The sequence below is a fragment of the Camelus dromedarius genome, chromosome 10, assembly GCF_036321535.1.
Source record: "Camelus dromedarius isolate mCamDro1 chromosome 10, mCamDro1.pat, whole genome shotgun sequence".
Lineage (NCBI taxonomy): Eukaryota > Metazoa > Chordata > Mammalia > Artiodactyla > Camelidae > Camelus > Camelus dromedarius.
This window is the reverse complement of record NC_087445.1, coordinates 46,783,265-46,802,847: the sequence shown is the minus strand read 5'-3', so window position 1 is coordinate 46,802,847 and position 19,583 is coordinate 46,783,265. Positions and strand designations below refer to the sequence as shown.

General features: G+C 46.1%; 2 protein-coding genes across 6 annotated transcripts in view; one reads left to right on the top strand and one right to left on the bottom strand.

Moving 5' to 3' along the window:
* Nucleotides 1–19,583, bottom strand: part of RGP1 (RGP1 homolog, RAB6A GEF complex partner 1) — a 41,176-nt gene that overhangs the window by 11,559 nt on the left and 10,034 nt on the right. For 2 of the 5 annotated variants that reach the window (XR_010382716.1, XR_010382717.1), the window contains exons 1-9: nucleotides 19,396–19,523; nucleotides 18,936–19,070; nucleotides 18,420–18,556; nucleotides 18,049–18,132; nucleotides 17,799–17,948; nucleotides 17,378–17,524; nucleotides 17,039–17,166; nucleotides 16,660–16,849; nucleotides 15,862–16,145 (exon numbers count right to left, since the gene is read on the bottom strand). Coding sequence is in view for 3 of the 5 variants with exons in the window: in XM_010995595.3 (XP_010993897.1) it covers nucleotides 15,922–16,145; nucleotides 16,660–16,849; nucleotides 17,039–17,166; nucleotides 17,378–17,524; nucleotides 17,799–17,948; nucleotides 18,049–18,132; nucleotides 18,420–18,556; nucleotides 18,936–19,051 (1,176 nt within the window). In the remaining 2 variants the exon portion in view is untranslated. Of the gene's footprint in view, nucleotides 1–15,738; nucleotides 16,146–16,659; nucleotides 16,850–17,038; nucleotides 17,167–17,377; nucleotides 17,525–17,798; nucleotides 17,949–18,048; nucleotides 18,133–18,419; nucleotides 18,557–18,935; nucleotides 19,071–19,395; nucleotides 19,524–19,583 lie in introns of those variants that run through there. The other 3 variants (XM_010995595.3, XM_010995593.3, XM_010995594.3) reach the window with 3 other exon arrangements.
* On the top strand, nucleotides 11,149–15,693 carry MSMP (microseminoprotein, prostate associated). Its single transcript, XM_064490885.1, has 5 exons — nucleotides 11,149–11,174; nucleotides 11,684–11,832; nucleotides 14,688–14,840; nucleotides 15,029–15,137; nucleotides 15,513–15,693. The coding sequence occupies exons 1-5, from the start codon at nucleotides 11,149–11,151 to the stop codon at nucleotides 15,691–15,693; spliced, it is 618 nt and encodes a 205-aa protein (XP_064346955.1).

The following is a 19,583-nucleotide window of genomic DNA, read 5'->3' as shown; positions in this document are numbered from 1 at the left end:
ATCTGGATGGCTCCTCAAAAAATGGGTTCCTCAAGGTGAGGACAACTGAAAGGTGGATGCCAAGGGAAACAGCAGGTCACAAGAATCTGTCCCCACAGGTTTGACAGGGCCAGGTGGATGTGTTCCAGGATGGTTCTCCCTTGCTGATGGGTGCAACCAGTGCTGGGACACTGGTGATACAAGGGTAAGCAGTCCCCTTGCAGCTGAGTGCACTGAGCTACCTGCTCAGCTGGGTGACATGCCCCTGGCATCTATCCTAACCTACCTCAGATGGGCCCAATCGGCCCCCTGGGAAACAGGGACACAGGCCTGCATCATTCCACATCCAGTCCTGCCTTGCCTCGTCCAAGGTGGTGGATGAGCCGACTGGCACCTTTTACTCACATGATGGTCTTGTACATCATCACAGTTGCTGAAAACCCCATCCGTCAGAAGTCCTCAAACCAGTTTAATATAGTGAAATCTGATCATTTAAACAGTCTTTAAGGTACTGCTCAGACTCTCTTGAATAAAAAGTGCTTGGTCTCTCAGATAGCTACCTCTCCCCCTGCTTCCCTACCTGGAGGCAGAGCTGGATGGACGAGGGGAAGGGGATTTCTTAGCAGCAAGTAAGAGTTGAACTCCTTGAGCAGGTGGTCCTCTGGTTCCCTAGATCTTCAGAGCAAAGTTCCTTTGCCCCTGTTTGCTGCTGACTCTGCTGGCAACAGGGCCAACTTCACAGCTTGTGTTAACTCAAGGGTCCAAGGTTCTCTCCCAGCCTAAAAACTGCCTGAGTGGCGCCCTCTGGCAGAAAAAATTGCACTGCCTTCCCCAGCACTGTCTTTCTGAGTCTGGTGGTGACTATCACACCCCTCAGATGCTTGTATTGTCAGCATAGATGCAACAGAAACACTTCACAGTCTCTGTTGCACATGGGAAAGGCCCCACATCCTGACCTCCAGGGTCAGACATTTTCATGAAGTCTCACTGATGCCTCTTTGAAATTATCTCTCCATTGAATGCCTACATTTATTTTCCTCTTACCTAGTTCCAGTCTTGCCAGGCTCAGCAAGAATGAGTGCCATGATGGACTAATGACATCTGCTATGAACAGATGAGAGGGGAGTTACACCATGAATGGGGTATATGCTGGTCCTTAATCTCTTCTTTCTCAAACCCACTAATCCAAATTAATCTGCTCTCCTTATTTATTATCCACCAAAACCCTACTTACCTTTCAGAACTAGTTAAAGCTTTATTTCTTCCATGAAGGTCAATCTAAGCCATAGTGGTCTCATCCTGCTCTGAATTAACACCACTCATTATCTGGTTTTTCGATATTAGTACTAGGTTATAAATGTTAATAGTAAATAGCACTTATTACTGATACAAGAAGTGATTTGAAGAATGGTGTATCATTGGCACAAACCATGACTGGTTTTGAGGAAAGATAAGATATCTCATTCTCTGACTATCATGAAAGAGATCTAAGGGTTCTCTGAAGATACCATCAGTAAACTCTTTTGGGGAAAAGATACCAAAAACAGGACTGGAGACAAAACAAACTGTTTTGCTTAAATCAAGGACAAGAGTATTAAGTCTGGTCACTATATCTCAGCAGTAACGGGAGCATGAGACCACTTACTCTGATTTTCCATCCTGTGCCGCTATACCATTTCCCATATTGCATTATAGCTGCCTGTATGCAGCCCAAGAGTCCCTTCGTTCTACAAATCAGTGCCCCTTTGTAGGACGTTCCTGCTCTATTGTACAATAAGATTAAGTACTCCAAGGATTTGAAATACTTCCTTCAATTGAGGAATCACAGGTAGAGGCAATAATATTTTCTTGATTTTTGCCATGCATACAATGGATGCTCACTAAAACACAACCTCTCCCACTAAAATGTAGGCTCCATGAAGCAAGGACATTGTCTAATATGTTCATTACTGAATCTCCAGTGCCTGGTTCACAGCAGGTGATGATATGTATTTCACTAATGAATAGTCAACACTTAATGTTAGATGAGGACAATAATACACAGAAAAAAAGGTTAATATTTTTGTCCTACAATATATCTGTTTTTGAGAGAGGTATCATCTTTATTTCAGATTCTTGCTTTCCTACTGCATCTGTTGTGCAGTGAGGACAAAGTTAAAGAAGTGATCAAAATGGATCATAAACATAAAAAGATCTAAATGTAAATGTTAAAACTATAAAACTTTCAGATAGAGAAAAATCTTTGTGACTTCGGTATAAGCAAAGATTCCTTATGCAGGGCACAAAAAAACGCTAACTACACAAGAAAAAAAAGTAAGAAATTAGACTTCATCAAAATTTAAAACTTCTGTTCTTCAAAAGACACCATAAAGAAAATAAAAAGGCAAGCCACTGATTAAGGGGGAAATATTTTCAATTCATAAACTCACAAAGGACTTGTATCCAGAATATATAAAGAACTCTCATAACACAGTAACAAGACCATATAAAGAACTCTTACAATGCAATAAGAAGAAATCAAACACTCCAATTTTTCAAATGGGCAAAAAATTTAAAGAGACTTCACCAAGAGATATTGATGGAAAAATAGGCACATGAAAAAGTGTTCAGTGTCATTAATTGTGGGGAAATGCAAATTAAAACCATAATGAGATACCACGACACACCTACTAGAATGATTTTTAAAAACTGACAATACCAAGTACTGATGGGCATGCTGGACTCTGGAACTCTCACACAATGCCGGTAAATGTAAAATTGTACAGCCACTTTGGAAAAGTTTGGCAATTAAACATTCCCATATCACAGGACCTAAGATTTCACTCCTAGGTATTTATCCAAGAAAAATTCAAACACATGTCCACAAAGACTTATATGTGAGTGTTCACAGGAGCTTCCAAAAAGTGGAAAACAACCTAAATTTCCATCAACAGATGAATGGATAAACTAATTGTGGTATATCCAACTATGAAATACTACTCAATAATAAAAAAGGTGAACTATTGATATACACAAAAACATAAATGGATATCGAAACAATACTGAATTAAAGAAGCCATACACAGGGTAATACTGTATGAGTCCATTTATATGAAGCTCTATAGTAGGCAAAATTAATTTACAGTGATAGAAATCTGATCATTGAATGTCTGGGGTGGGGTGGTCAGAGACTGACTGCAAAGGGTAACAGGGGGATTTGGGGAGGGTGACAGAACTGTTCTATATATTGACTGCGGAGATTACTCTGGTGTAAACATCTGTCAAACTCACTGAATTGTACCCTTAAAGTGTGTGCATTGTCTTTTATGTAAATTCTATTTCAATGCAGTTGAAAAAATAAATCATTTTGCAACAGTTAAAGGGTTATTTAAAAGTCTTTTTTGTTACCAATAGTGGCTGGCAGACAAATCCTTACAGAAGTTGGTTGGTTCATTGGTAGTACAGGATCATTCCTGATCCATCAGCCTTCTGAAACATATCAAAGGAATGGATTCTCTGCCCAGTGGAAACAGAGTAGGTGAGGGAAATTCTTTTCCAAGTCACAGAAGTTAAGAGTGTGAATTTGCACATCCTCTGGTGATTAACCCAAGTTAACTTTTTAAAAAGCATGCCTAAGCTATGATGAGAATTGGAGAAAGGTATTTTTTATCAGAAGGTTAATGCTTCAAAAGTGAAGAATTCCCACTGTCAGAAAACAAAGTACTTCTGGTACATACTCTGACTGGGGTCTGGACCTTCCAAAAAGGTCAGAAGATAATCTGGCATGTATGCTGGCAGGCACGCGCGCGCGCGCGCACACACACACACACACACACACACACACACACACACACACACACACAAAGGGAGATGAGCAGAAATGTCTCCCTGGCCACACTCTTTATGGCACAGGGGAAGAATAGCTCCACCATCAGAGGAACAGGTTGTAAGAAAAGCCAGATGGATATGGTTTTTACTTGTAATCCAATTCACAAATATTTATTATGATCATTTTTTTAACTGTCAGGGACTGAAAAGGCTTTCTGTACAAGCACAGGAAAGGGAGAAAGCAAAGTAAAACCTGCTAACTGCCCTCCCTCCCTGCCCTGCCTTACACTTCTCCCCTCCCCAATCCCCTTAATTTGTTGCTCCTCAATCCCTAGTAAATGTTAAAACCACACCGAGGGCTTGGTTGGACCAAAAGAAAAGAAAAGCCCAGGATCCAAGTGTAGATGGGAGGGGTGATGAAGCCAATTTGTCATTTCTAGTTCCCAGGATCCTAAGAGTACTCTGATGTCCTTTCAGGCATTTAACTCTCTCACACTGTGCACAGCCTTGTTGGGAGAGTAAAATCAAATGTTTGCTCTCACTCAACAGAAACCAAGGAGTTTTCCTAGGGGTTCCTTCCTCTAGATCCTTTCCTGATAGAGCCATAGATGGCCCTTAATTTAAGCTTGACCAGTCAAATAATCTCGTGGGACTTCAGTTCTTTCAAAGAGTGATCCAAAAGGCAAAGAAACGGCTTGCAGTGGTGCAGGCAAGACAGTTGAGCAGTTCTTTCTCTTATGAGTTCCAAGCCTGGTTCTTTAGGCTTCCCTTCTATCCTGGGAGGCTCTCCTCAGTGGAGAATTAAGTATTTTAAGTTCCCTCCTTCCTCCCCAGTCCCCCACCCTTTCTAAATCCCCCTCATCAAAGTTAATGTCTATTATCAGTTTGGTGTGGGTTTTTTTCCCCCAGTTTCTATACATCTCATTCTAGTTTTTAAAAAATACAAGTATGTGTCATATAAATTGGATTATATTATACTTATTGTAATACAACTTGCTTTTTATGAGCTGCGATCTTCTATTTCTTTTGTATCTTATCATCCCTGATTAAAACTGGATACACAAAAATCCTGTCAAAGTTGTAGTCCAGGGGTAGGGAGGACTCAGTTAATCTCACCATTCCGTAGCCCATTTATTACCCATAACAGAATGGGCTCAAATTCAGTTAGTAGAATAAGGATCCAAAAATGCTAACTATGCGTCAAGCTGTAAAGTTCTTACAGGCAATAGGGAGAAGGTTCTTCAGCAGGGAAATCTCATGCTGAAGACAATGTTTGATGAGGAATAACGTGGTAACAGTGTATATAACATAAACCAGAAGAAACAGAGATTGGACAGCAGGGAGAGTTCAGTGGCTAATAGAGAATAGTGGATCCAAAGAAATAAAATTATGGATTATACTGGTGGCCTGAAAAGTGGAAAGAAAACTTTTACCAAATTATAAGAAGGTAAACTAGTAGAGTGGAAGAAACAAATGATTGGAATTAGAGGAGCTAGATCTGAATTCCAACTCTGAAACTTATTAGCTGTACGATCTTTGGCAAGACACTTCCCTGCTCCATATATCAGTTTTCCTGTCAATAAATGAAGAATCTGAAATATCAGGGTCCTTAAGGGTTTTTTGGTTTGGTTTGGGTTTCAGCAGAACCCCCACCCCCAGGAGGAAAAAAAAAAGCAAGATTGCTCAGTGCCCCAGATATCCTTCATTATATTTCTCAACTACCTCTGCATCATTCTTGAGGAATCAACAGAGGACTCGGGTACAACATTTGAGAACTCTCTAAAGACTCTACTACCAACTCTTAATATTCAATGACTTAATGGGGTAAACTTGGTAGAGGTGCCTAGGAAAATAGTAACACTATAAAAGCTACCACAGAATCATATAACAGAAAGGGTGAATTGACTTCCAAAAAATTTGCCTGTTTCTCCTTATAGGTCAAACACAATTTAATGTCCAAAAATCTCATCCAACCCTTGTGCAAATGATAATCTAACCTCTATATAAACAACACAGTCACAAATAATTCACTGTCTAACAGTTCAGCTCATTCCAACTTGAGGTCCTCTAACTATTCAAATATTCTTTCCTTAATAAGTCAAAATTTGTCCTCCACCACTGTCATCTGGAATAAAGGTCCCTATTCCACCTTCTGGAGCTAAATCAAGTAAATCTAACCCCTCTTCTACAGGACAGTCCTTCAACTGTTTGAAAAGAGCTATCAAGTCTACTTTACTCCCCACCCCACCCCTTATTCTCTCTTGCTCTGACCTGCCAGGAACGTTCCATGGAGGTGGCCTGCTCCAGTTTTGGATCAATTCAACATTTTTCATGCATCTGAGTACAAGCAGATCTGCACTTATTCATGGCTTTAAAGACTTAACCAAATCAGATGATCTTCCTTAAGAAAAATGACTAGCTTTATAATAAAATGTAAACAGAACCCAAATTCATTATCTGGTAACTAATATTTTCCTGGTGAAAATTAGCTGCTCCCAGTCAGAAGTAGATTGCTAAATCTTTTAACGGATAGCAAATTGTAAAAACATCTAGCCAGGGATCCAAAAAGATCCAAGATTCAAGGTCCAATGAAGCAAGTATAAGTAGTATAAATTAATGGAAGCACCCTGACTCCAGGCTTGTAATCTCATCAGCTCTCAGGGGGCTTCGTTTGCCATTCCTCATCTCACCATTCCATATTCCATCACCAGAGCTGCAAAATCAGGGTCTATGGCTTGGGCCTGGGTATCTTCCAGTCTGGATAATTTGGGGATGGGGAATAGGAAGTATGACTGAGTCCCAAAGGAGAAAGCGAGCTGGCACAACTCGTCTGTGATGCCAGTGGGAGTGCTGAGCCTTTATGGTTTCCTGTGCCCCGGTTGTCCTAGTAACCTGAGGCCTCCCTATTTGTGTTGGCATCATAGGGCCAAGAGCGGAAGCAAAGCTGGAGCACCAGGAAGACTCGCAGGAAAAAATGTGGGTAATGCAGCAGTTATGCCACAGGAGGGTCAACCCTAGGGCATAAGAATTACCAGGTTGGGGAGGGGGGCTGCTATCTTATAAAAATCAGTTTCCAGATACTGCTTCTAGCATTTCTGATTCAGTAGGTGTAGGATGGGCTCAGAAACCTGCAATTTTAAGAAGCTACCTCCTACGAAGTAAGACAAAGATCACACTTTTGAAAACAAATCAGCAGTTGGGGAGAAAAAGTGTAACTACCTGTCAATTTCAGAAAGCTGATATTATAGCACAGTAGTTCTGAATGCAGGGGTTGGGGTGAGATTTCCCCTCCAGAGGACATGTGGCAATGTCTAGAGACATTCTGGGTTGTCACAACTGAGAGGGTACCTCTGACATCTAGTAGGTAGAGGCCAGGGATGCTGCTAAACATCCTACATTGCAAAGGACTGCCCCCTGCAACAAAGGATTATCCAGACCAGAACGTTGGTGCCATGGTTGAGAGGATATTCTGCCCCTCAACCCCATCACCCTCAATCCACAGAGATCCACACACTCTTGGGTCACAGTACAGAGTCTTAGATGAGGTCCCCTGGAAATAATTTGAGACCCTCAAAATGATTTTTTAATAGTGAATGTTATTAAATATATGAATAAAAGGAGATGAGAACAACAAACAACAAAGGGAGGTAGGTATGGACAACAATGGTGAGCCAAGAGAGGACTCAAAGAAGGATGAAGCACTGGGTAAAATCGTGGGAAATGAATGCTGCTTCCTTGGTGGATGCAGCCCACCCACATGCAGAGGACTAGTGAAGAGAAGATAAACCTATTAAAATAACATATACGCCCAAATAAGAAAAACAATAATGAAAGAAAATGGATAAGGGAACTGTGAAGAAGTATCTTTAGGATTTGCCAAGAATAGATCTGGAATGAAAAGAATACATTAGAGCTGCTTCTGCAAGAGTGCTAAACAGAGACTCTGGCAATGATAAGAAATTGAGAGGACTCAGAGGAGGTCAGGAATTACGTGAGAAAGGAAAAAAATAATCATTTATGAAATTCTAGCCCTAATCACCCCCTAAGAAAGATGGGTCCAGAAAAAGTTCCTTGGTTTTACTGAGCAGAGATAACGAAAGGGTAGGGGAATTGGGGGAAGAGGAGCTACCCAAGAATCCTCCAAGGAGAAGGATGCTCAGAGGCGGTGGTCAAAGAGCATGGAGGAGTAAGGCTCAGAGAGGAGGGGGAAAGATGCTTCTGAGGAGGAAGGGAAAAGAGAAGGGAGGGGGAACGTTAGAGACTCTTAGGGAAAGAGATTAAATGAGGGATTTTTTATAAGTTTTGCTTAGATATGGAGATGAGATATAACCTTCATCTTCTACCCCTTCTAAGAAACTTCCAACAAAGACTGGCATTACTCATAAGGGCTTTAGGGGCTGGGTTTGTGGGATTTTTTTTTTTCCCTAATTGTGACAACATGTAAGACTGGACTCCAGACAGATCAAGAGCCCAGTTACACATGTTTTTACCATGGTTAAAGTGACCATAAGATTGCTGGAGCAGACAAAAGACAGCCAGGGGACAATGTACTGACTCCCAGAGTTTAGAGCTGCACCAACACAAGAGCCACTTACCTCATCTGGTTATTTACATTTAAATTAACTTAAGTTAACTAAAATTTAAAATTCCATTCCTCAGTCACACGAGCCACATTTCAAGTGCTCAATAGCCACATGTGTCTAGTGGCTACTGATTAAACGGGACAGGCAGGGAGCATTTCTATCATCACAGGAAGTTGTTTTGGACAGTGCTGGAGTAAAAAAAAAAACTTAGGTAAATAGCTAACAAAAAACAAACGCTTTTCCAAATCTTTAAAGAGCTGCCACATTGAAAAACAAGTAGATTTCTCCCATATTGTTTCAAAGAGCAGAACTAAGGGGAAAAATGAGATGCTATAGCTACGCAGATTTCAGCTGAACAACCCTCTAGTACCTAAAGCCAGATAACAGTAGAATGGGCAGCCTCCACTGCATGTGGCAGAAATCCCTTCCATCCAGGAGAGACAGTCAAGCAAAGACCCACTTGACCATCTTTCAGAGATCATGAAGAACTAGATGTCTTTTCAATATCTAGTTCTGAGTCTACAATTAAAAAAAAAAAAGAGCAATTTATAAATGAGCTAAAAGTGAATCATAAATAGAATTTTAAAAGTCTACCACCACAAAGAGACTGTAGAGCAGGCAGGAAAAATTAAAGTGTGTAAGTAGATACGGAATTCAGTAAAAATTAATGGTGGTTAGTTGAGGGTTAATTATTAGTGGTGGGGGCAACTGTGAGTGCAGCAATTTGTAAGCAGAAAAAAAATTTTTTAAGAAAAATTGGGTAAGAATGATTCCAATGGTGCAGAGACAAGGTAGGAAAACTTCAATATGGGCTATCAATGGAAACTTCACTATAGTTGAAATCAGCACTATAACCATAAAATCTTTCATATTCTTTGCCAGAGAAAATACTGTCTGGGTATAGTAACTGTATGTTCTTGGGACTCTGGCCCCTCCAACCCATCCTCCTGCCATTCACCAGTCTTACAAGTCATCTCTCTCAACTCCTGAAACTCAGCCTTCTTCATGAGGTTTCTTTAACTCGGCGGGAATGACTCTGTCCTCTCATCCTTCTCGTCTGGATACAGAAAGCCAGAGGATATTGTCTCTTAACCTTCCATCCTAGCTATGAATTTAACCATCTTCACCTTCCACCTCAAAATGTACCTGGCTTGATTATAATATATTGAATATATATTCATATATTGACTTATGGTTCGATTATCTGTGCACTTTCGTGTGTAGGTGTACATGAGAACATTCATACATACACACGTGAGACATCTATTGTTGGTAAGCATTTAGGAATCTGGCACCGGGATTATGAAATGCACTACAGAGTGCCTAGCACAACACCAAGCTTAAGTGGTCACTCAATGGACTTGACAATAATGGCTATATCATGCTTCTGGATGCAAAATGTTGGAAGAAGAGACTGAAGTAGATGTGAAAACTTTGAAAACTTTTTTTATTGCAGGAAAAATAATGGAAACATAAGCATGTTTTGCTCTATCTAGAGGAAAAATGTTTAATCACAAGGTGAAAGCTGCAGCTTGGTGACAGCAAGCATAACAGAGTTTACAAACAGTCCAGAATAAGAAAAAGGTAATAGAAGAAGAAGGAAGATAGAAGTGGGTTGTGCAGAATAAATAAAGCCTAACCTTTAAAAAATATGAGGTCTTACCAAACAGAAAGGAAGAAAAAGAGAAGATTTAAACGAGAGACTGTTAAAGAAGGAAAAGAGCCAGAAAGGGCTGAAGGGTTTTGTTTTGTTTTTTTTTTTAAATCAGTGAAGAAGTAGTGGTATATGTTGGCAAAGTGAAGTGTAGAGTTGAGGGGAGGGAGAGAATTTATAGTAGAGGAAGTTGGTGTGAAGTTTTCCTCTAAAGATGCCCAGCTGAGCAAAGAAGGAATGAAGGCAAAGGCCACTGGGAGTAAGATAGGGCTGGGGCTGAAACAGCATATGAGAAAGCACAAGGGCCCAAAGTAGGAAATTATTTTCTTTTTAAAAAATTAACTGACCCAGATTTTCTTGTTTGGGGCAAAGGTAAATGCAAAGTTTAAGGATCTTTAAAATGAGTTGTAACAATCCTCATCCTTGCAATTGCCTTTGGCCCAAAATAATAAATTTAAAAGATGACAGAATTAGTGTCAGTTTCTGAGACAAGTACCAAATACCACTGTAGAATTAATTTTAGAAGAGAAATCAGACTAATAAATTGCTATGTTTATAGAAATACTGTCGTGAAAAACAGCTTTAGCTGTCTCTATCAGCCACAGAGTAAATATAGAAACTTTATAGTTACATACATGTCCACAGAAGATAATAAGTAACCTAACATAGTGGTAAAGTTTAAGTTACTTACTTGTCTTTGTATATTATAGCCCAATACCCGCATCCCCAAAAATGTTTTACTTGATTTAGGATACATAGGGCAAGTTAAAGGGCAGCAAAGAAAAGAAGTTAATTTAAAAAAAAAAAAAAAAAAAAAAAAAAAGACCACAAGGTGATGATGAGGAAAAGTAGAACTGTAGAACCAAGGCATTAACAACACAGAATTTCCCTATATCAGCGAGGGGAAAACAGCGCAAAAGGAAGACAAAGGAAAACACTCAATTCATATGTAACGGGTCTTGATAGCCTCACTTTGGGTTTTAAATCAAATATTGAATCAGACTTTTCAACTTTTCTATTTTTTAAAATTCAACAAAATTACTCAAGTTGTTTGATAAATGTAGTCATACAATTTTAAGTGACTATAAAAACCAGATCAAAGCCTAATCCTTTGGCAAAGACCGAATGGCAGGCAGCATTGCGAGACCCAGGTATCCTTGCCTTTAAGCTCCTCACTACTCTTCCCGCTTAGAAACCACACCTGCGAGGCCAAATCCGAATTTATCGCTCGGCATTCAAAGCCTTTAGTGACCTAGCCACAACTGTACCCAAGGAGCCCTAAGGCCCCGCTGCTTTCTAACCTACCCCTCACTCTGACAGCGCACTGGACTCTGGACAGACCTTATCTCTGGGGACTGGCCATTTTCCCCTTCCTACCTCGGTGTGAGCCTCCTTCCACCCAAGGCTCTGGCTCGCCCAGGCCTACCCTGGCGCGGGGCCACGGGCCGGCACTCCAGCCAACCGCGCTCTCGCTCCGTAGCCCTGCACTCCTTCCTCCCGTTTCTGGGCCTCTCAACCCGACTCTCGACTCTCGGCTTTGCCCCACCCCTCTCCCTTCGACCCGCGTTGCCCCGCGGCTCGCCCGGGTGCAGTCACAAGCTCTGCGGTCCGCGTCTATAAGGAGTTTCCCCCGGGGCGAAACCTGGACCCGACCCCTCAGGGGCCCCTTCTCTCAACTCTCTCGGGCGTTTCCACGACCCTTCCCGGGCTACCCGCGCCTGGCTGCCCCTCGGGGCTCTGGCCCCCAAATCTCCCCGCCGCTGCCGCCGGTCCCGCCTATCCGGCCCCGGCGGCGGGCGGGGGTAGGCGGTGACTCACCGGAGGGCCGGCGGCTGGGGGGTCGGAATGCTCTCACTTCCTCCCCGTCCTCACTGTGCGCACCTGCCTGGCGCGCTTGGAGCGCCGCCCAGCTGGGCCTCCGGCGGATGTTTTTCTGTCCCCGCGGGGGCAGCGCGTGCCAGCCGCCCCCTCCCACCCCGCGCGCCAACCGCCGCGCCCCCCACAACTGGCATCCCCAACGGCGGTGCCCTAGGCATCACGGAGTAGGACCCTGACCATTGACACCCTCAACCACCCCATGCACACACGTACACACACAGCAACCACAACAGTGGCCTCCGGGCCCAGTAAGTTACACAGATGCACACAGGAGTGTGTACGCCGGCAGGCTTGCAAGAAGCGAGCACAACCAACAGCTCCCTGCCGCCCACCCCCACCAACTTCTGGGAGAGGGCTCCAGGGTCCACCCTATCCTTCCTTTCCAGAAGCCCCCTACTCCTACCCCTGTGTGCCCACCTCATCTTCATTACAGGCGGCTCTCACCTCTCTGGTCCTGTGACCTTACGCACACCAATCCCCACCGGGCCCCTCTGCCTACAGCATCACCACCACCACCTTCAAGCTCTCTAGCTCCCTACTCGTGTCTCCCTACTCCCTACTCCAGGTTGCAGGAGTAGAAAGTAGTCTATGGTCCAGACATCAGGGTGTCAGCTGGTGCTTCCATAAAAGCAGCAGCAGAGCTAGTGACCACTGACAAGACTTTTGGGTCCGTATGCTGGTCAGATGTTCTAATTCACCTGCTCCAGCCAAGAAAGCAGTCCAAGGCCATGCCCCCGCCCACACCAACCTACATCAGGGCACCCTGCTCCCTCCATGAGTTTTCTTTTTCCTCTTGGTGCTCCTCTGAAATGGAAAGGGTATCAGACCTGACTAGATTGGAGGTGCAATAGAGTTTGCATCTCCAGCCACTTGAACTGTCTTCTTGGAAGAGGACAGATGGAGAGTTTGAGGTGGACTGATGAAGCTCTTTAGGAATGGTGAGGAAATGAGAGAAAGAGTAGCCCTCTAAAAAAGTCAGCCAGAAGTAGTTGTAGCTGATCCACGGGGTGACCAGGAGTGGTAATCTTGGAGTAAATGGAACTGGAGACTTAGAAGTAAAAATAGAATAAATGCGAAAGTGGCCCTGTGAGTAGGAGCAGAACAGCTGCAACAGGGGTCTTTAGAATGTGGAAAAGTGGGAGAAATCCAGTTTGCCAAGGGCAATTAGTACCAAAGAGATGGCCAGCATCAGACTGGTCAGGAGACCTTGAGAGTTCACGAGTGGAGATGGGAAGAAATGGATCAGAATCCTAATGAGAAAAAGCAGAAGTCCTAAGGTTAGCTGGAGGATGATAAAATGATACCTCTTCCCAGGGTAGAAGTGAGGGTGCTGACCTAGGGAAAGTCAGCAACAATTCTCAAAGCAGACATATAGAATTTCAAGGATACAAGGACCAAAACCAAAATGTTCCTGGAGGTAGTTTTTGACGGAGGTGGTAGGGATGACATGGAGCATAAGTATGAAGGGGGCAGAAGTCTGTGCCAGGAGATAGCAGCCCCAACAGAAGCCCTCAGCTGTGCACACAGAGCTGCTCAGCATCATTCAAAGAAAGGAACATCTACTCATTTTGTCTCTGAGCTTCAGCACCAACCACACTAGTCATTCTTTTCTGAGGGCTGTGTGCCAGGGACTGTGCTAGGAACATCACATTCATTATCTCATTTAATCCTCTTGACAACCATATGAGTTAGTGTTACTATTCCAATTTATAGATAAGGAAACAGGTTCAGAGGTAAGCTAACTTGCCCAAGGTCACACAGCTTTTAAGTGGAGTCAGGATCTGAATCCAAGTAATCTTGACTCTACAACCTATACTCTTAATCACCCATCTGGGGTTTCTCCAGAACCTGTAGGAAGCCCCAAAGAGGATCTCAAAGGATATGTTCCTAAATTCTCATTCTCTAGGGCATTTAGAGATGTTCTTCTTTGAAAGAATCATCCCCAGATATGGGGCGATCTTATATCTGCTGTATGTTTGTGGTGATGAACAATGGATAATCTATTTCTAAGATGTCTGTAAAAAAGAGACCCCTGCCCCACTCCCTCCAATCTCTGAGGGGCAGTCATGTCTCTAGGATACTTCAAGCAGACCCTGTGCTAGGGTCTAAGAGAAACATTCTCCACTCCAGGTGCCTGTTCGCTCTCCTGGAGCCTCTGGCTGTCGCACCCTACTGCATCTCCTTGGTTTGGCTGGGGCACAGTATTAGCCATCCCCAGGAAATGCCTCCCTCCGGTCCAGGCAGGGATCCCAGCATACACACCCCTGGAGAGTGTGTGTGTGTGTGTCTGTGTGTGTGTGTGTCTGTGTGTGACAGAGAGAGGGGCAGGGAGAGGGAAGGAGGGAGGGAGTGGGGGAGAGAGAGAGAGAGACAGGGCAGGGGGAGATGGTGGAATGCTTCCTTCTCTCCAGGTCAGGGAAGAGCTCTGGGGACCACCTGGGGGCCCTCACCCCTCCTACCTCCTTGCTGGGGAAGTGCCCAGTCCAGTGCCCCTTCCATGACCACCCCCCCTCCCTAGCTGTGTGGGGGCATGAATCAGCTCTCACAGCTTGTTAAAGCTAGACCTCTTGTTTTCATGCCCTCACCTCAGGAAACAGAGTTACAGCTTTTCCAGCTCCACTCAGCAGGGGGCCAGGGTCCTCACTTTATAAACATCCCCAAGACTGCAAGAGCAGAGGGCACGGAGATGGTGTGAGACAGGAGCCCAGTAGAGAAAGACAGAAGCTAAGATTCAAGGTGAGAAACAAAGAAAAGCCAAGGAGACAAGACCAGAGGAGCCTGAAAAGAAGCCAAGAAGGGTCTGAAAGGCTGCACCCTAAGGATGCTCTGGGCTGGACAGACTAAGGGGATACTGGGCGGCTGGGGGATCATCTGCTTGGTGATGTCTCTGCTCCTCCAGCACCCAGGAGTCCACAGCAAGTGCTACTTCCAAGCTCAAGGTAAAGCTGGGTGAGGCATTAGGGAAGGACAAGGAGCAGAGGGCACTGGGAGGAGGGAGGCTCAAAGACAATCCTATGTCAGAAAACCCAGCCCCCTCCAGCTGGGAAGCAGGAGAGACTAAATGTGGGAGCAGTGTGCACTTATTCCCTCCTACTCCAACACACTAACATTTTCTCTTCTTCCCTAGCCCCCTGCCACTATGAAGGTAAATATTTCACCCTGGGTGAATCTTGGCTCCGCAAGGACTGTTTCCATTGCACCTGTCTGCATCCCGTCGGTGTGGGCTGCTGTGACACGTGAGTGACCAAAGATGGCCAGAGAGGATGGCTCTGACAGAGTAGCTGAGAGCTGGCCAGCAAGTAACTAGATTGCTGTGATGTGAGAGTGAACAGAATAGCAGTATGAGGCTGGCCGAACCAGAAGGTACCAATAAGAATGTGAGAGAGAAGGCTTCAGGCTACAAAGTGAAGGAAGAAGGGGTGGATCTAGAGGGAAAATATTCCTGCTATGAAATGAAAAAAATCCATCTATGGTAGGCAAGTGCTCAGCTAGGGGGAAAAGGGGGCACTAGGGGAAGATGTGGGAGGAATGCCAGTAGAGGGGGGATGTGGCGCAGGGATAAAGGTGGACCTTCACTGTTCTGACTTCTTCCTCATCCTTTGGTTCCCCAGGTCCCAGCATCCTATCGATTTCCCGGCTGGGTGTGAGGTACGTCAGGAGGCAGGAACCTGCCAGTTCTCCCTGGTACAGAAATCTGACCCCCGGCTGCCCTGCAAAGGGGGAGGGCCCGACCCAGAGTGGGGCTCAGCTAACACCCCTGTTCCTGCGGCTCCTGCTCCCCACTCCAGCTAAACTCAACTGATCCCCCTTCTGCTGACTGCCCACTACTGCTGCCACTTCCAGGGAAACCACTAGCAGCTGCCAATTTATTCTGAATAAATAAGTTAATGCTACAGCTGAAAGCCTGCCTCTCATTGTCTATGACATTGAACCCCAGGTGGAAAAAAAAATGGGCCCTACTGGAGTCCAGGTGCTGAGTTCTCAGTATCCTGAAGAAAGCAGTGCCACGGTGGGCCAGTTTCAGATGGTTATGGTGCTGGTGCTGGGCCCTGGGGCTGCATATGAGGCCAGGGTAGGGCTTGTAGGCAGCACCTTGATGGGGAGGTCCCAGCTGAAGGTGTCTACAGGCACTTGCTCAGGCCCTGTCCAAGTGACAGGCTCAGGCTGTTCCATGGGAGGTAGGAGCACCAAACCTGGTTCTCGGGATGTTACAAATTCAAAATGCAAACGCCACTTCAGGGATACTGTGGAAAAAAGGATAAAGGCAGAGTTAGAAGCATTAGAATCCAGGAGTAAAAGCTAATGTGGTTAGTAAATGAAAAAACAAACAAACAAACAAAAACTTGTATTCAGAAAGAGGGGGAGAGGTCATGGGGCGGAGCTAGGAACAACGGTTTCTCTGAAGAAATTTAGTGTGCTAATGGGAAATGTGACGATAAGATAGCAGCAGCAAACGCCTAATAACCCAAGTGTGGGACAGTCAGTACTTGGTAGCTTGAAGTAAACAAGCTCGGGAATCAGAGATCAGTGCATCACAGTGTCCCAGTGGAGGGGGTAGGGAAGATCTGCAAAGCTGTTAAAGAGTGTGGGTGTCAGCGCACCTAGGAAACAGGCTGAAGGTCTGAGAGAATGTTAAGGGTCGTGGGCCTAGTGTGGGTATGTCTAGAGTGTGTTAGGAATCAGTCCATTATTATACTCTATGTAAACACAGCATTTCACTCCCCTCAACCCCACCCCAAGTAATGGTCAGGGGCTCACCAACGGCTGTGCAGAAGCCTGGGGTGGAGCTGAGAGGGATGGGGAGGGAGAAGCTGGTTCTGGTTGTATGGAGGCAGGACTCCTGGTGCCGGGCATGAGTGACATGAGACACAGAGGGGGCACCCCCTGCCCCGCGGCGCCGCTGGTACTCAGGCTGTACCTGCTCCTCGGTCTGTAAGCTTACTGAAAACTGGGAGAGAAATATGTGTTAGCAGGCACTGGGAAGTGCTGACTCCAGGTGAGAGGGCACCCCAACATCAAAGCTGGCTTACCAGAGGGACTCCAAGGGACCCCACTACCCACTTCTACATCCCAGCCCTCTTTATGCAGGCCCTCTCCTTCCAGGCCTCATTCCTCAAAAGCCACTCTCCCTTCTTACCTGCAAACAAGCTACAGTTCCTTCCCCTAAGTTTAAGGTCCCCACCACGTCCTCGCCGAGTCTGTATACAGATTTGAAGATGCCAAATGTCCCAACTTTTCCTCGGCCATCACTGATATTATACAGATCTGGGGAGAATGGGACACTGTTAGCCTGGAGTCCACGCTGGGGAATGTCTTAGGCTAGAAGCCATAGGCCAAAAGGTGGGGCTTTTCTTTTCAATCTGGGGTGAGATATCGGTAGATCCTCAGAAATACGTATCAGTTAGGAGAATCTGTCTCCAAGACAGGAATACTGTGAGGGAAGGATGGGGAGGGGCAATTCTGAAAAGATTCTCACGGAGGCTGCGACACGATGTGGCAGCCATGAGGCGCTCCCCAGCGAGCTCAGCAAGCCATGAATCCTTCTTCCCACCTTCATCCTCCTCCAAGAATGGACTGGATGGGGCTACAGCCTCATCCTGGGGAAACCGGACATCTTGAAGGCCTAGAAAGAGAATGAGTGGAGAGGTAGTGAGAGGGAACAGCAAAAAGAGTAGAGATTAGGGTTTTAGACTCCCTCCTAAGAGGGCTGAAATGGTAAGGGAAGCCATGGCCGAGGTACACATCTCATCTATTCTCCAGAACCCTCTCTCCCCAACTCCCTCACACCTTCACTAAGACCAGGAAGCTTCCCTCCAGCCCTTCACTAGCCCTCTAAAGGTCATTTCTGCTTGGGGGAGGCTCTTCCCCTGCACTTCGTTCCCAGAACCCTTACTTACCAGTCAGCACAAGAACCCTCAGAGGGACCCTGAGTAAAGTGATGGGTGAGTTGACACGCTGGCAGCCAATGGTCAGTTTGTAGACATACTTGACTGACTGACCCCGAAAGGAGGGTGGTCCTTCTATAGGCAGCACTTCACTGTAGGAGTCTGGTTGGGAAGTAGTAGTCAGGGCAGCCAGAAGCAGCCAGAGAAGTCCTCCCTCCAGGAGCCTTAGAAGGCAATCCAGGGGTCAGGAGCAGTCACTCACATGATTTGGACTCTCCAGGGTCTAGCCTCAGGTCACAGAACAGGATTTTTGGTGGAGTGGAAAGGATACACTGACCCCTCTCACCTAAAAAAGATAAGAAAGACTGCAATTTAATGATCCCATTGTCTAGTACTGGAGTAGGCTGGCACAGCTAGTGGGGGCAGTAAGCACTGCCAACAAAGGGCAACCCAAACTAAGCTACTCATCTTTTTTTATTGTGAGATAGGAACAGTTTTATGCCCCTAAAGCAACAATTACACTCCCCCACATCCCCAATGGGACAGAGACCATAACGACCCTCCAGAACAATTTGACAACTTCACCCTTGGCTAGCAATGATTCCAAACCCCTCCAAATGTCCCATTTCTAACCTCGGTGTGGTAGGAAGACAGTCTGGCTCTCAGGCTGGACATCTGGCTGACTGGAGTCTGGGGGAGGCAGTGCTACTCGACTCTCACTGGCATGGAACTGGCAGTGGATTTGGGCACTGGCCCAGGCCAGAGCCTCGCTATGAGAGGAGGAAAAGCGGACATCAGAAGAGAGTTCCTGACTTCACAAATGCTCTCCCACACACTCTACCACACTGTCTGAGAAGACCAACACAGTGAGGTGGCGGTCTTCGGGATCAGAGAATCCAGAACCCCAAAGACAAACCATTAAACAAAGATACGTACCTTGAGGGTAAAAGGCAGAATGGGGGAGGAGAGAGGAAAGGAGAGTGGGGGGCTATGTCACCCACATCTGTTAAATAGCCCTTTCCTACAATGAGAGCACAATGAGCAAGAAAGTGGTGATGTAGCCACAGGACAATCTGAGCTCTGGCTCAGCACTATAGACACCAGGCTTCCTCCCAGAAGGACCACCTTTTTCAGTACCAGCATTCCCACCTTGATGCAGAAGTGGCAGTGGGAGGCAGGGGGTTGGTGACAGTCACCACACACTCCAGCGCCTCCCCCGCCAGAAACACAGGACCTCTGCTCAGCTCCGCTACCACTTCAATCATGGCAGCTCCGGAATCGGATCTAGAAGGAAACAGGTGTCAGAGGTCAGTACCACGGCAGGGAGGGGTGTCTCAGGCGAGCCTAGGGGTGAGGACCGAGGAAATGGGCGGTCAGAACCCCGGTGTCAAAGGGAAGCGTCCAGATTTGGGGCGCGGGAAGGCGGAAGGGAGGTACGGTGACAGCTGACTCGGTACTGCCTAGGTGGAGGGCGTAGCTCCGGGGCCCAGCCCCCCGCCCCTCCACGCGCCGGGTCATTCCCCCTAAACCCTCCGGAACCCCCCGGTCGCCTCCGCCCCTCTTCCCTCAAGGTTCCACGTCCCAGTCCAGGGTCACAGCCGCCCGTCACCTCGCTCCCCAGCCCGGACACCTCGCACGGTCGAAATCTGGGGGCTCGGTGCACCGAGGCCCTCCGCCGCCCGCCCCTCCGGGCCCGGGCTAAGTGCGTGGCTGCGGCCGCGGCAGAGGCGGGACTTCCCTCGGCCCCCCTTCTTCGAGCCCCTTCCGACCGGAAGCGCCCGGCCGGCTGGGCCGGAA

Coding starts and splice junctions, on each gene's coding strand:
- MSMP (XM_064490885.1), top strand. CDS start 11,149: ATGGCAGGCAGCATTGCGAGACCCAG. Junction 11,175..11,683: donor GGCAGCATTGCGAGACCCAG/GTATCCTTGCCT, acceptor CCGACCCCTCAG/GGGCCCCTTCTCTCAACTCT. Junction 15,138..15,512: donor GGTGTGGGCTGCTGTGACAC/GTGAGTGACCAA, acceptor TTGGTTCCCCAG/GTCCCAGCATCCTATCGATT.